At 41.1% G+C, this 16143-nt stretch overlaps 2 protein-coding genes across 2 annotated transcripts; one reads left to right on the forward strand and one right to left on the reverse strand.

Annotated features, from left to right (window-relative positions):
• Positions 1–952: 952 nt before the first annotated feature.
• Positions 953–7777, reverse strand: cyp17a1 (cytochrome P450, family 17, subfamily A, polypeptide 1). Its single transcript, XM_070916385.1, has 8 exons — positions 7463–7777; positions 7228–7366; positions 6056–6291; positions 5202–5288; positions 4271–4489; positions 3170–3339; positions 2861–2964; positions 953–1410 (listed from the first exon to the last, which is right to left on the reverse strand). The coding sequence occupies exons 1-8, from the start codon at positions 7775–7777 to the stop codon at positions 1130–1132; spliced, it is 1551 nt and encodes a 516-aa protein (XP_070772486.1). The 3' UTR covers positions 953–1129.
• A 1476-nt stretch (positions 7778–9253) lies between these two features.
• Positions 9254–10852, forward strand: borcs7 (BLOC-1 related complex subunit 7). The gene is made up of 5 exons (XM_070916574.1): positions 9254–9382; positions 9948–10010; positions 10259–10302; positions 10400–10420; positions 10547–10852. Exons 1-5 carry the CDS (start codon positions 9254–9256, stop codon positions 10596–10598), a joined length of 309 nt encoding a protein of 102 aa, XP_070772675.1. The 3' UTR covers positions 10599–10852.
• Positions 10853–16143: the final 5291 nt, after the last annotated feature.

Consider the following 16143-nt stretch of genomic DNA (forward strand, 5'->3'; position numbering starts at 1 on the left):
ACTGAACCCTAAGTTGCTCCCGATGGAGACCGGCACCTTGCATGGCAGCTCGGTCGCCATTGGTGTGTGAGAGAATGGGTGGGTGACACCTTAACTGTAAAGAGCTATATAAGTGAGAAAATTTATCATGAAACACCGTCAACAGCTGCTTTCACTTTGTCTGTTACAGAGCTAAGGTTTTTTATTAGGTTTAAACGTTTTGGTCAATATGCTTATAGAAAAAATATATAACAGCTATTCCTAACCCTGGAGTTCTCTCTCCAACATTCCTGAGCTAATGTCTTAAACATGATATTGAGCACAAATATACACAACTCTGGTAAAACTACAAGGTGAGGACTTAAAATACACATCTTTGTTTCATTACAGTGAACCAAATTCCAACAACTTCTGCCGGCTCACTATTTTGAGCTCAGCTATAATCCATACACTGACAGTGCTGATCACAGAGGCCAAGGCTTAAAAAAACAGCAGTAAAATCTTAAAATCAATTCTAACACTGACAGCTAACTACTGAGGACTACTGCCGAGGCTTTTAACAGGCAGGCAAACTCAGTGACCTCTTTTAAGTATTTTCTTAAAACTCGCTTTTATTTTATGGCTTTTCCTTAACTGACAGTATTTGTTGCAATTATTTAGATTATTTTATCTCATATCTTTGCTTTGGATTGTATTGACTATCGTAAAGCACTTTGTAACTTTGTTTTTGAAAGGTGCTATAGTAATTAAGTTATCGTTATTATTATTATTATTATTATTATCATGGTGCAACAGGCTCTTTTTATTCTATTTATTTAAAAAATACATTTTAAAATTAGGTACAGATATCCTACCTTCATGTTGTGGAAGGTGAAGTGGCTAATGTCACAGTATATGTTACAGTATATGTGAGAACTTACGGTATATTAGACCCAAAGTTTTATTTATAAATAAGGTTCTGAACTGTTGGTTAAGATTGCATTAAATTGTCAAGAAATCAATAATAAAAGTCAAACATATGTTTGTCAGATGTTAAGATATGTCCAGTTCAACACTGGATGCTTGATCATCTGCCTGCATGATGAATGTTCGGCTGAAAAAAATAGTCCCGCAGGCTCTCACAACTGCTGATGGCAACATGGGGCCAGTCTCAACACGCCTGGCACTCGTTTTTCTCCCAGCCTGGTCTGGGCGTGGCATTCACCTTGTACTTGGTCGGCTGGAGGACCACACCAAACTTGCCCTCCAGACTGGGCAGAGAGTGGCCTGGCGGGACAGAGAGGGTGAAGTGCTGTAGGATCCAGGACAGGAAGAGGAAGAGCTCCATCTTGGCCAAGGCCTCGCCCAGACACACCCTGACCCCTGCGCCGAACGGCAGGTAGCTTGACGACGGGATGATCAGACCCGTGCCTTCGCTGTTCAAGAACCGACCTGCAGAGGAAGAACTCGGGGAATCAGAATCAACACGCACAAGCAAAACTACAAGCCTCACAATCAGGGTCCAACTGAGACCGACACGAGTGCTGATGTTTACAGAGCTCAGCTGCTGCTAGCTCATATTCGGTCTACAAGTGAAAAATAGTTCCATTTTTTTATGACAGAAAAACTATTAGGAAACTATGAGTTCCATTGCAGATGCCTGCCTTCACCTCAAAACTGTGGAGGTGACTGGAATCATAATCATATTTCCAGAAACAATAAGGTGAGGTCTGGATTATCCCGAACAATTAGGATTTTTCTCAGAAAAGACACGTTGCTATTGCTGCTAAATGTTATTTTTCAGTGTTCTGAACACCACAAATGAAATTCCATGATCTTCTTGGGTGGACTATCAGTCTCTAAACACTTTTTTACTGAGTTTTATAAATCCTCAACATATTCTGCATGTCACTCATTTTAAATCTTCTCAGGAGTCAAATATGGCTTTATTGCATTTAGATCATTAATCTCAGTATAGTAATATTGGTGATTGCCAATGAAAGGTTAATGTTTCCATTCTACAACTTATTCACTACCATTCTTATTTATATAGCACCAAATCACAACAAAAGTCATCTCATGACACTTTACATATAGAGCAGGTCTAGACCGTACTCTTTATAATATTATACTTATGTATTTAATAACAATAACAGTGGCCAGAGATGGCTTATTGTTTTTTATCATCATTAATCTAGTTCTTTATTGAGTTCAATAAAAAAATGTACTTCAGTTATTTGTCAAAGGCCATAATAGACCCTTTTAGTGCAGGCGTCATGATTACATCACAGTGTTAGCTGGAGGCAAAACACTGGAGGGCAAACACGAATCGCCTCAGAGTAGCAGGCTACATAACCTCCCGAAAATATATCATCTTGCTGTGTTGTTGGGTGCCAGAATCGAAGGAATAATGGTTCCAAATTAAAATGTTATCACATACGAGCTGCCACTGCCAGTCAAAAAAATCAAAGACAACTATAGTTAAACGCGATAAGACGAAAGGACTGGAACACTAAATGTCTGGCCGATCTGACAGGATTACCTCGGGTATTCCACCCGTCAGATCGTCTATCCACTGAATGAGTGTGTACAGGTTGGCCAATCTGGCCTCGTTGGTTCATGTTCACTTTAACCAAATGAGTGACCGTACATGTTCAGAGAAAATCATATTTTCTTCAGCCATTGTTAAAAAGACAAGCCAACAGAACTTGCTAGCTAGCATTAGCTAACGTGTTCAGGGGCTTATCCTTCCTCCACCTAAGCTCCGCCCACAGAAAAGGGGTCTATAGACCTTTTTCCTTGTAAACATGAGAAAAAAAAGCCTATTGGCTCTGTAAGTGACACTTCAGTGAATCATTTCCCAGGTTAAAATATGGCACAGTGGACAGCAGTTTCCTCTCACCAGGGTCAAAGAGCTCAGGGTTTTTCCATTCCTTGTCATCATGGTGCAGAGACCACAGGTTGATGATGACTCGGGTTCCTTTCCTCACTGTGAAATCCCCGATGCTATAGAGACAGAAAGGAGAGCTTATAGGAACAGTGTTCTCTCAGGTTTAATGTTTGCAGGTGGAAATTATTTTCTGTGCACGAAACATACAGTATATTTTTGTAAGGATTAAACCATCCTGCAGAATCAGTCCGGTTTGTCCAGTATAACATAACTGTGCTCAGAGGTGGGTGACAGTGGCAGTCATGGCAGTGTTGAGTGTACCTGGTGTCACTGAGGGCCACATGGGGGATGAGCAGAGGAGCCACAGGGCGGATCCGTAACACCTCCCTGATGGTCGCCTCCAGGTAGGGCAGACTGCCTCTGTCACTGAGCTGGGGGGACCGCCCCTCCCCGACCTTACTGTCCAGCTCCTCTTGGATACGCCTCTGCACCTAAACACAGTCAGAAATATCCTGTTCTGCACCAAGAATTCACTTTATTTTAATGTACATGTGTTTTTAGTCTCATCCAGAAAGACAGTGAAAAGGTTTCACAAACCCATGATTCAAAGACACACTTTTTTAGAAATATATAAATATATATATATTTTTTTGTTGCCATTTTCAACCTTTATTGGATAGTGGACAGTAAATGAGGGGAGACAGAGGGATATGGCAAGCAACAAAGGTTCATGTTGGCATTGTGGTATGCGCCTAAAAAATTCAGCTATCAGGACGCGCTGTATTCACAAAATATTTTGAATATTTTCAAATACACAAAAGTGAATGTTCCCTGCAGATGTGTTTCCCTTACGAGCTACAAAGCTTAGAGTACTTTTACAGCAGGTTGTGGGATTTTTGTATATATAGCATCTGTGTCATCAGCCACAGGTTTCTGAGCAGCCACAACTGCTAAGTGTGATAGGCTGAGATATCTGTCAATCAAGCAAGAGATGTTTAACATGCTTCTCTTAAAGCCGCGCTATCTCTTAAAGGAAACAATGACTTTAAAAACTGTAACCAAGACTCACATAAGAAGACGAGACATTAACTTTTGAGAGCCTGAGTTGTGGTAATAAAATTACTTTTTCCCCTCAACTTCAATAGAGTCAGAGCAGCATATAGTGGAGGCCAGAGGAACTGCAGCTGAAGGCACTGATGATTGGCTTCTCTACATGTTTGTAAAGCCAAAGAAAAAGCCTAACTCTAACTGAATTCTGACAGAGTATCAAGCATGTGGAAGGCTACAGCAGAAATTGTCACGGTACAATATGGCTGTATAGCTAAATAAACGCATTCCATCATCTAGACGTATGAAGGAGAAAATACATTTTTGGCCATTTGAACAGAAACCTTTTTACACCCAAGGCAAGCCCAGCCTTACCTGCGGGTGATGGATGAGGTACATGACGGCCCATTTGAGCACGGTGGTGGTGGTTTCCACTCCGGCTCCAAAGATGTCTCCCACAGTCATGAGGAGGTGGTCATCGCTGAGGCCCACAGACTCGGCACTGATTTCTGCTGTGTTGTTGTTCTCAGCGCTGCGCTTGGCTCTCAGCAGAGCATCCAGCAAGTCTCTCTGCACATGGTCACTGTAGTCTGCCTGGGAGGGGCCAACATGTCAATGTACGGCGCAAACACACATATTGTACAGTTCACTGTATTTCATGGGGCTTCGCATTTAGCAGGTAGAGCAAATTAAAATGAACGCCACGGTGAAGTATGTCAGTATGTATCACAAAAATAATCATTTCGAGACTGGTTATCCCTAATATCACATGTTTCCTATCCAGTGTCTTAAAAATGGTGGACATGATGCTGTTTGGTTGTTGAGCGGAGTTGGACAGAGCTTCAGGATTGGCGTTGGGCTGGCTTTCACCCCACCGTCTCTCTGACTGTTTGCCAGCACAACACCTTATTTTACAGGTCTCCTAACTTTTAGATATTTGTCTATACGTTTCCTGGAAAACAACTATGCAATTTGGTCCTAATTATAAAGAGAACAATGTTCTGATACAGTATCCACTCAATGATTTGAGATTTTGTTAAGAAAGGAACCGGGTAATGATACAAAATAGCAGTTGCATAGCTGGATAAGGTTGCACTACCAATCCATTGGAATGAATTGATAGTGTGCCAGTTGAACAGCGTCTCCATGTTCCATATAATTAGTGAAACATTTCCCTCCTATGACATTATAGTTTGTGGGCATATGTGGCCCCTTGCCAGCTATAGTATATCTCCCTTAAACCTTAACCATCTTTACCTCATTAGTGACAGCAGAGGGCATATTATGAGTAAGAGACCAACTGTACCTTGTGTTCGTCATATTCCTTCTGTAGAAGTTTGTCTCTGATTGAAACACACTGCTTTAGAAGACGCAGGTCTGCATTGGGAAAAATCTGTGACAAAGAGACGGGCGTCACTTATTTGTTTTATATGTACAGTGTGATATATAATTAGTGTACATATATTTTCTTTTTTAATATGAAAATGACATAACATATGACATATAAACAGTATGTTGTAATTCTCACTCCTTTCGTTTCGAGTTGAGTTGGATGGTTGTATTTGGTTTAAATATCCCCTTATGCTTCAGCTTTTAAGGTCTTAGGAACATTTTTTAACATCAACTAAATTCATTTAAATCAATATAACTAGTGTAACGAAACAAGACTCAAGCATTTCTACAGGTCATGTACCCACTGATCCACATAAAACAGCAGGAGAAGACTTTTCTCACAGCACAAAAGTTGTTGAATATTGATTATACTAATAAAACACATTGATGCTCAAGACACACCTTTAATTGAGTTCCTGTATATCTCCTGTATGTTTCTATGTCTTCTTGTTTATTGCCTCTTTCCCAATTCACATTCTGCTCTGATTTCAATTCAATTCAATTCAATTTTATTTATATAGCGCCAAATCACAACAAAGTCATCTCATGACACTTTACAAAATAGAGCAGGTCTAGACCGACTCTTTATAATGTTATTACAGAGACCCAACAGTTCCCACCATGAGCAAGCACTTTGGCGACAGTGGCAAGGAAAAACTTCCTTTTAAGAGGCAGAAACCTTGAGCAGAACCGGACTCTAGGTGGGCGGTCATCTGCTTTGACCGGTTGGGTTTTGATTTGTGTCTTCAGAGCGTTCATGTTGTCTACCTGTAACCAGGGGAAGATGTCCACCAGGCTGTCCTTTGCCACGGTGTCCACGATGCCCTGGCTGTAGCGAAGCATAGCCTCAAACTCTGGGTCTCCTCGGCGGTAGGAGGAGTTGAAGCAGAGCGAACAGATGACGTTGGTGACGGCCCGAGTCAGCTCAGGAGACAGATCCAGGGCCAGTCCAGCAGCCGCTGTCTCAGACAGGACGGAGCACAGAGACTGGGCCTCTGCACAGACTGAGTGGGACACAGGCAGACAGACCATCTTCACTTACAGACATGTTTACAATGCTTACTCTCTAAAAATCTTACCGAAATGTTCACTTATTTTTATCATTTATTGTATTTTTACAAATTTTTACAAATTCCTTGTAATGTATGTTACTTGGCAATAAACAGTTTCTGATTCTGATTCTGATTCTGATTCTGATTTTATTGTGTGTGTATCACAGCCTGATATATCTTCTTCCTCTGTGCCACAGAAAGCTATTAAAAACACATCAATGAGCCACGCTGTTGCTCAGACTAACACATTGTTGGTTTGGGTCTTTTCATGAGAACTGTTGAAAATAAGAATATTGCCAGGCTTCTGTTTTAATTTGCAACACTCCACTCACCTATGAGAGATTAAAATCAAAGCATTTCCTGCAGAGTAAATCCACAGGGAGCAGCACATAAAACTGGGCAATTTATATTTCAGTTGTCTGATATTTCTGCAGCCACTTCCAATCAATCCTATCAGTGGTGGTGAAAGAAGTATTTTATATCTTTTACTTAAGTAGAAGTGGCAATATCTCAAGGTAAAAATACTCCATTACAAATAAATGTCTTAAGTAAAAGAACGATAAGTATCAAAAGTAAAATAAGTAATTATGCCGAGTGACACCTGTCAGTGTGATTGACAGGTATGGTATGATATGGTATGATTGGATTACTACAGATGCATTAGTGCATATGCAGCATTTTATTTTGTTATACTTCATTTTGCTTCCTTAATATGCTGCTGGGTAGTTTTTATGTATATGTATAACAATGTATCATATTTTATAAACTGACCATATAGTTTGCATGTAAAACCTTTGATATTCAAAGTAACCAGTGACTGTAATCTAGTGCAGTAGAAGCATAAAGTAATAGAAAACACAAATCAAATGTAGAGGGAACTGTACTCACTGATCTTCTCGATGGCGGCAGAGCCCTCTCCAAACATGCACAGAGCTCCATGGACTATTTTCCTGTGGAATCTCCAGGTAGCACTGTAGTCTCCAAATGCAATGTCTTTCCCATCTCTGGTCAGAACATCTGTGGTTACCTTCATCACACATAGGACAGGGATGGAAAAGGCAAAAAATCATAAAGGACTACTGCTGCTGCTAAGAAGACGACAATGAAGAAGAGGTATACCCACAGTTCTGGGTCTTCCAGCAAATATCTTCCCCTTCTTCAGCAGGACTTCTTTGGCGTGTGCGTGCTGGTTGACGACGATGACACAGTGGGAGCCCATCATCAGAGAGTACGTCTGACCGTATTTCCCCTGCAGTTCCTTAAAAAGCACATGAGGCGGGTGTGCGCTTCGCAGACTCAGAAGACTGCCGATCAGGGGCAGCGCTGGGAGGTGGGGGAGCTTGTGGGGGTCACGCGCAGACATCCTGAGCCTCAGCTGCAGCACTAACAAAGCCAGTCCCACGGCCAAAAACACACACGGATACAGAAACCAAACCATATCCGCAGCAGAGGGCCCCAACAGAGCAAGTCTGGTTCAGCGGAGGCCGATCATCACAGAGAAGAGCTCTGCAGGAAGGCCCTGAGCTGCTGCAGGGCCACGCTTTTATGCAACTCCTTCAATGCCAAATCCTTGACTCCTTGAATATTTAAGGCTGGGCCAAATTAAACAAGATTAGATGACACTCATTCAATCCTTGCAGAAAACCATGACGAAACATATCCACACAACATAGACACTGTGAAAGCGTAGTCAGCAGTAACGTCATAATAGCTTCGTGGTATCTGTACTTTCCTTGAGCATCCAATTTTTCTGCGACTTAACAGTTCCACTCCAAATACATTTGTCTGACAGCTGTGTGCTCACTTTGCAAATGCACATTTTACCCATAAAACATATGATCAGTTTATAAAAATATGATTCACAGGTATGCATTAAACTACCCAACAGTATATAAAACTCTTCAAATAGAACACAATAATAGGTTTGAACGAGTGTGTTTCGAGAGCTAATTACATTTCACTGATAATACCGCTGTACTTTTACTTTAAGTAAAATGTTGAATTCAGGACTTTTGCTTGTAGCGGAGTATTTGTTAAACTGTGGTATTTCTACTTTTACTTAAGTAAAGGATCTGAATATGTCTTTCAACACTGGCAGTAAGTCCTTGCCCTACAGTTAGCTTGTTCTCATATAATCTATAATAGCAAAACATTCTCTTAAAATGTGTGCATTATTTATATAGGCCTATTTAAGAGTTAAATTGCAACATACATTCACAACATTTTATGACAGTGTCTACAAGCAAACAGAGCGCATGGCAATGATGTAAATTGTAAACCAGTAAGTCACTTCATTCATAAAACACCTTTCAAGAGCAGAGACATCAATAAGTGCTTCACAAAAGAAATAAAGCATCCAACATACATACTGACATAAACCTATCAAATAGAAACAAATAGAAAAACAATTATACGAAGGCAAACTAATGGGCCTTGATCTGCTTTTTAAAGGTGTCCAAAGGGAGAGAGTTCCAAAGTTCCACAGTCCCTCTAGTTTTAAGCCTAAATCGAGGAACAACCAACAAACCCTGAACAGAGGACCTAATACCCCGCCCCCACTTCCACCAAGGCAGATAAAGTGATTACAAGAATCGTGAAATGGATTCTGAATTTGATGGGGTTCCCATGAAGATACTGGTGGGACATGAGACTTTTTTCGAGGACATGGTCTAAAGCTCTTCAGCTGAATTGTGGACCACATCTGGGGATGTTCTGCCGAGGCAGATTTATGGACTACAGTTTAAAAGGACCTTGTTATATATCAAATGACGTGATAATGAAATATACAAAGGGGAGTACTTTGTTAGACTAAAGACTATGAATTATGAAGTGAGGCGGTCTGACCGTCAGTCCAGTGGACGCGTAGCTGTGTATTTTGGCCCTGCCCGCGCACCGTCGCTAGCATAAACAGAACATGGCGTCAGAGTCCCAGCCGCGGTTTGGCCAGTCTGTCAAAGGCTTACTATCCGATAAAGTGGGCTCCTGTAGCGGGGATGTGATCGCACTGACCCGCCAGGTGCTGAAGGGGTCCCGCAGTCAGGAGGTAAAACGATACCAGTGATTTAATCCGGAAGAGATAGCTGGTGCCAACGGCTTCACCTAAATATGGCTACTAGCTAGCTAATGTTAACGTTAGCACGTAGAACACAAACGAAGACACCACCGAAACTGTCACTTTGGATTCAAACATGACTGCCATTGACTCCATCAGCAGGGGTTTCGTTTTAAAAACCGAGCTTTAGGTTTTATGTCGTAACTTGACACAATTCAGGCAAGCTAACAAGTTAGCAGGATGCAGTTCTGCTTTGAATGTAGCTAAACCAAAGATACTCCATACTTCCTGTTTAACGCTCAGTGAAGTTGTGAATAGACGGGTGAAGATTAAGGGTGGCATAATATTCATGATGATGAAGTGGCATCTTCCTCATCGATTCATTGATCAGTCATTCCACAGAAAACTGATTGGCAACTATTTTGACTTTGGCTTTTCTTTGCCTCCTGTGATATTAAACTGAATTATCTTTGTCTGACTAAAGCAAGCAATATTTATATATATATGAATGAATGAAAATAATCAAACGCCATATTGTTGCTAATGTCTCTTCCAGCTTCTTGGTCAAGCAGCAAGAAACATGGTCATTCAGGAGGACGCCATCCTGCACTCTGAGGATGTAGGTATCAAAATGTACCGTCTGTGAACACACCCCTGATTATAGAACATGCCATGGGGAGGAGACGATAGTGGAAACACTGTTCAGTGCCAAGGACAACCACAAATGAAAGAGTTTAATGAACACCGCTAGGGAGTCCCAACAGAAACAGTTTCACAAAGATTCCTTTCCATCATGGCGGGGTTCTAATGTGTGAAAGCAGGTAAAGCCTGTCTCTTGTTTCAACATCACTGTCATCTGTCTTCCAGAGTTTGAGAAAAATGTCCATTATCACCACACATTTACAGTACCAGTGAGTATCAACATTTTATCAATATGTTAAACGCATTCATTTGTGTTCAAACTGGAAGTGAATACTGAAAGAGTCTGTCTGTCTGTCTGTCACTAAGGCAGGAGGCCATCCAGAAGAAGTAAGTCTAAACACTACTCTGTTTACGCTTCAGTAGAAACCGCTGACATCACTGCCTCCACAGTAAAGCCATAACACAAAGTGGTGACGTGCACTTGACTCGCTTTTGCTCGTGTCCGTCCTCCAGTGTAGAGCACTCGAAAAACCTGCAGGACCAGCTGAGACACTTGCTGAAGTGACAGACAGAAGAGGACCTCGGGAGGGGTTCTGCGGTAACGAACATGGCCTCAGCAGGATTGGAAGTGTCTGTAGTGTTCGACGTTCGGGCCCTCTGGATAATCTGCCATATTCATACTTCATGATGCTCCGCCGGCTGACACAGTCGGGAACCGTCATCATTTCACCTTTTTGGAAGTGACGCTCTGTATCAAACACCAACACAGTGCAGCAAGGACACAACGTGTTGTGATCAGTTGCATTACATGGGCTTGTTAAAGTCCTTGTTTGTATCATCTTGGCTCCTCATGACCCCCACCCTGTGAGCCTTGATGGTACAGCTGCTGATATTTGCAAGTGCAATAGTCCTGAAATTAGAATGAGGATTCTGACTTTATTTGTTCTTAAGTGACCATCACACACACAGCCTTGCTGCCCTGCTCTGGCTACCTGTTGGTGTCTGAGCCCCTCAGCTGGGGAATATCCGTAGATACACATTATTTTCCCTATACACTTAAGGTGAATTCATGCATTGAAAAGTGTGGTTTGGGATTTCATTGTGTGTGCGTGTGTGTGTCTATAGTCATTTTGGCCATTTAGGTAAACAAGAAGAAATATCAACACTCTTGAATAAGATGAAAAATGATTCATTTGAGAAAAAAAGTTTTGGCAGGGACACAGAGTCCACAGCCCCTGCAGTTCAAGGATGGAGCAGATCTTGGCAGTGGGCATCCCAGCCCAAACGCACAAACACGTGTTAAACCACCTGTTTAGGCTCTGTGTGGTGATCTCGGCTTTGCACGTTTAACCAAATGTACCTACTTACAAATGTAGTCTAGTGTTAATCAATAGTTTAGCTAATTGCGTAAGCAGCGTGCCATCTAAAGAGGAAATTAAGCACATATCAGCAAGAGCTCTGATTTTGAACTTTTTTTTATTATTAGTTGACTCTAATTAAAGATTGAGAAAGACTTTCATTATTCTAGTGGCTCCACAGCGCACAGGAAATGTAAAGTTGTGGAAAGTCTATATTCAAAGAACATTTTTACATAAAGCTGACGAATTAGAAAAACGTCACCGGCTCCGACTCTATGATGAGGAGCCAAAGGGACAAAGTTATCAGCAGCCTGAAGGCCAAACAGCTGCTTGACCCTGACTGAGTCCCTGGCGCCATGCTGAGCCACAAGTCCTGTTAGCTAATGCTGCACGTGTTCCACGTCAGTGAATTGACAAGTTTGCTGCTGACTTGAGTTGTTCCAGGGCTTGGCACATACGGGGGGGGGCATGCTGACCTTCAGTGACAACCCAGCTAGTCAGCAGAATCCATGTCGTAGAACCACAGAGATGGATATCAAACTAGTAAAGGATGCTGTGTTTTGAGGGTGACTTGGAAGCAGCAGCAGTACTCGGAAGTAAAGCAGATTTGCACATTTTTAACCATGGTCGATCCAATTAACTACAGAGAGCATACCAAATACTGTATCACTGTTCTGCATCTCGGGAGGTACAAAATCACATGAAACAATATGGGATGTGGCTCTTAAGTACACTATACGATTTGTACTCCACTTTCAATGTCTGAAGGATATCTTGTCCACTATCTGTATCAAACCTCTCAAGAGTTTTCAAATTAAAATGTGGGAATATGAGGTTGACAGTTTCCCTTGACTTTGGGAACAGCAGTTGAGGAGGATTCCTCTTGCGCTAGCGAGGCGTCCACTGTACAGTCTACAGTAATGTTAATTTTCTTAAATGGTTTTTATTCTGCATTGCTTTTAATTGCATCTGTTAATTGTCTTTATTTTAATCTTAATGATGTTTTTTTTTGTACTGAACTATGTGTGTACATAATTGGTTTTTGTCTCTTGTGAACCACTTTATAACTTGAATGCGTCTCCTCCACCTTCAAACCTTTGGACTTCGTGTCAGCGCATCGCCATTCAACGGGCTTCGTCACAGCTGATGTATTCCTCACTCATTGTGTCTTATGTGAGAAGGTGCAATGGTCTACATTATTACATAATTCATTCTTATTATTTCGGTGTGTGTTAAGTGTGTGTGTGTGGCTTTGCTTACACTGTGTCAGTGTGTCCTTTGTGCACTCTTGAAAAGGAGATCTTGATCTTAATGAGACTACCGGTTTAAATAAAGGATTCTCTGACATGTCTGCTTGTCAAGTGAAGGACTCGGGAGGATTTTTTTTGCTCAGTATTTCTCAGCCTTCAGTCGATATCTAACCCCCTCTCCCACGTGCTGCCTGGCCATTTTCAGCTCCTTTCTTAAGCCTTGAGTCTAAATAATGTTCTTCCCCTGCGACAGCACATTGTCTTATCAGAGCCCCGAGGTCTGTGAGGATACAGGTCCAGGGACAATGGCTCATGGAGGAAGACCTCACATCATTTGCCTCTCAGACAAATTTTCACCTCAGGGCTTCAAGACTAAACACTGTGCGTGTGTGCTGACTTGTCAGGCTAACAGTTATTTCCCAAACATGCAAGTTTATACAGAAAGAAGTTTTATGAGAGCAAACTCTGGGCATACACTCATTTAAATCTCCCGCCATGTACAGACAGGTGACAAATTAAAGTGTTAGTGAGGTGTAGCTCCACCACGAGCCTCCGGGACAGCTTCAGTGCTCCTGGTCATAGACTCTGTCAGTGTGTGGAACTCAGGCCAAGTGTGCAACAACCATTTGTCGTCAAAGGTTCCATGAAGATACTGTACCCTTCAAATCTTCATCTGTCAATCATCACAATGGTTTAGTTTTTACAAGCATTCAGCTCCCTCTGCTGGGAGCTTGTTACTAATGCGCGGACCATCAACAACAAAGTATTTCATATTTGAAATTGGCACACAGCACGGAAATGTCAATAACCACTATCATAGCCATTTGTGTGCACATGGTTCTCGCCTTTTGTTGAAGTGCTGGATGAAGTCGGAATATATGGAATGAAAATTACCCACAGATGTAAATGGTTGACAGAATATTGGAACTTTAAGGGTAACTTAAATCCAAAAATCAAAACTGAGAATATCAGATCAGAAAATTTTATTACAAACATCAGTCATGACTCAAACCATCTCAACTGCAGCGTCGCTGCTTTTCAACATTCTTCCAAACAAAATGCAACATTTCAAATAAGACAGCAAAAAAAAAAAAAAAAAAGCAACATCAATGCACGTACTAACTATTGCTGGTAAAAATAAACATTCATTTGGTTCACTTTACACTTGAGTATGTCTGATTATCAATTTCTAAGCTAGCTTTCAAAGCTGATGGCAATCATTAAAACAGGCATGCTCAACAATTCTGAAATGACTTGAATAAGAAACTGTAAGGAGAGTGGAAATGATTGCTTTGGGGGAGTCCAAACTGAAACATGGCCCACTCTGAAACCTTTGTTTCAACAGCAGCAGAGTAACGCATTCTATGGCTCCCATACTAAAACAAGATCAATATCCCAAGGTGCAATGAGGCTGAACAAGGTCAAACTGTCCATTTGAGCACAGATCTCAGTGACAGCAGGACATTAACACAAGCTTTGACCCACGAGGAGAGTAAAATACTCTCTTAGGTCCAAACGGGATGAGGCAGCTTCAACAAGTTTAATCTGTAACTTCTTGTGTGAGACTATAACACACAAACAGGAGAATCACACACTCTGAAAAATGGCTGGATTAGCCTCATCTAAAGATCAATATTATGTGATCACTTCATCAGATATGACTTTTCTTTTTTGGCAAACAGGTCCTCCTGTTAACTCAAAGGTCCTTTAAAAATCAAGGCAGTAACATAAAAAAAATACTCAAATCAGCAATAAAACATACTAAAATACACTATTGCATCCTCCTCATGTTGACAGTATCTGAAACAGGCCCAAAGTGGCACTCGCTGTCCACCTCTCACATTACAATAACAGCATGTTCTGTTACAGCAGACAGAATTAACTACAGTCAGACCAGCAGCAGCAGGTTCACTATGGAAGACCATTGCCACAAGGAGAAACACTCGTGGTAAGTCACAATTATGAGAGAGTAAAACATAACTTGAGCATACCAAGTCATAATTATGAGATAGTGAGTGAAATAAACACGACATTTGACTAATATGATAATTACGAAGTTTGACTACTCAAATTTAAACAACAAATTTAAGAATTATGACAATAAAGTCAAAAGTTTGACAAACTGATCCAAAATGATAAAGAAATGAGGAGTCAAACTTTTAAATGAAAACTCTAAAATGTCTATATGATAATAGACTCACTCTTAAATAGAATACTTCTCATAATCGTGACTTAGGTTTCATAATGTTGACTTAGAAGGTCAAAACACTGACTTCGTAAGTATTGTTATTGTCATCAATCGTAACTTTTCATCTGTTTTTAACCTTTCACCTGACATGACGAAAACAATTCAAAAGGCAGTTCAATAAGGCAGTAACCGTTTCACAGTCCCTTGTGAACGTTGTGCAGGGTGTCATATCTACATTATTAATTTGAAAAACACATAATTCAGCCAGACTATGTAACAGTGAAGTAAGTAGGTGAAGTGTCTCTAAGTTGATGGCATGCGATATGGTGTAAGCAGTTTCCTGTTGGCTTCCCCCTCACCACAGCGGACATTACAAAACTCTGCTCAACAGAAAATATTCTTCTTCAAAACACCAACTACTCAATTTTCCTCCAGTAAAAATCCACCCTCAGATGTGCAGTTATTTAGTTCCTACATTACCCAGAATTCCTTCCACAAAAGAAGCTTTCTTTTCAACACCGAGGCGAGTCCACGATAACACAAGATGATCCAAACGTCTTGTCTTGTTGCTGCACTGCATTTAAATAACTAGGTGTGCTGAAATACATATCACACCTCTACATTTGGCCAGTATTCTTTGGAAGTGGGGGAAAAAAAAAATGACAACTCAAAAAACAAGATGGTCCCAAAAATGCAAAGTGTGTGACTAACGTGGCTGCCTCAATAGTTTTTAGGGTGGACTATTCCTTTAAGCTAGGCTAACCTCTTCACCTCAGTGTCACGCAGGTGTTGAAGTGAGAGGCAGGAGTAAGAAGCATGGCAGTGACCTGTTTACAGTACAAATAAATAAATGCATACTGGACTCTGGGCTCCTGATTACCTTAAAAATCAAATGCAAAACAACCCCAGCAGAACCACGAGGATCCAAAAACACACAGCTGCTCTGACTGAGTACGGCAGTTCCTCTCTTTCACTTTGTACACACACATTTTCAATTTCACCATCCCCACAGCCTGAATCTCATACTGCAAAACAGACATCAGAATCTAAACTCACTTTAGAATTCTCTTTGACTTGTGGACAGGTGCAGTTACCAGGGGAGTAGCAAAATCTCTTGGATCTACAGTCAATATCATGTACAAGACCAGGTCCAAGAGTGACAGATAGTGTACCTGTTCTTCTAAATGTAATAAGAGTGGATCTGACAACCAGACTCAGCTGCGACAGCCCTGTAGTTATTAAACCAGAGAAAGGATCAACTTAAAACATTAAAACAGGATGCACTGGATATGAGAGCTGCTCTTCTTCCTCCAT

This window comes from Enoplosus armatus, chromosome 12, assembly GCF_043641665.1.
Source record: "Enoplosus armatus isolate fEnoArm2 chromosome 12, fEnoArm2.hap1, whole genome shotgun sequence".
Lineage (NCBI taxonomy): Eukaryota > Metazoa > Chordata > Actinopteri > Centrarchiformes > Enoplosidae > Enoplosus > Enoplosus armatus.

Excerpts from the sequence above, each read along its gene's own strand:
- borcs7 (XM_070916574.1), top strand. The coding sequence starts at position 9,254 with ATGGCGTCAGAGTCCCAGCCGCGGTTTGGCCAGTCTGTCAAAGGCTTA. Across the intron at positions 10,011-10,258 it reads CCATCCTGCACTCTGAGGAT|AGTTTGAGAAAAATGTCCAT; the intron begins GTAGGTATCAAA and ends TCTGTCTTCCAG. Across the intron at positions 10,421-10,546 it reads CAGGAGGCCATCCAGAAGAA|TGTAGAGCACTCGAAAAACC; the intron begins GTAAGTCTAAAC and ends TCCGTCCTCCAG.
- cyp17a1 (XM_070916385.1), bottom strand. The coding sequence starts at position 7,777 with ATGGTTTGGTTTCTGTATCCGTGTGTGTTTTTGGCCGTGGGACTGGCT. Across the intron at positions 6,292-7,227 it reads TGCCGCCATCGAGAAGATCA|TCTGTGCAGAGGCCCAGTCT; the intron begins GTGAGTACAGTT and ends TGTCCCACTCAG. Across the intron at positions 2,965-3,169 it reads GTGGCCCTCAGTGACACCAG|CATCGGGGATTTCACAGTGA; the intron begins GTACACTCAACA and ends CTGTCTCTATAG.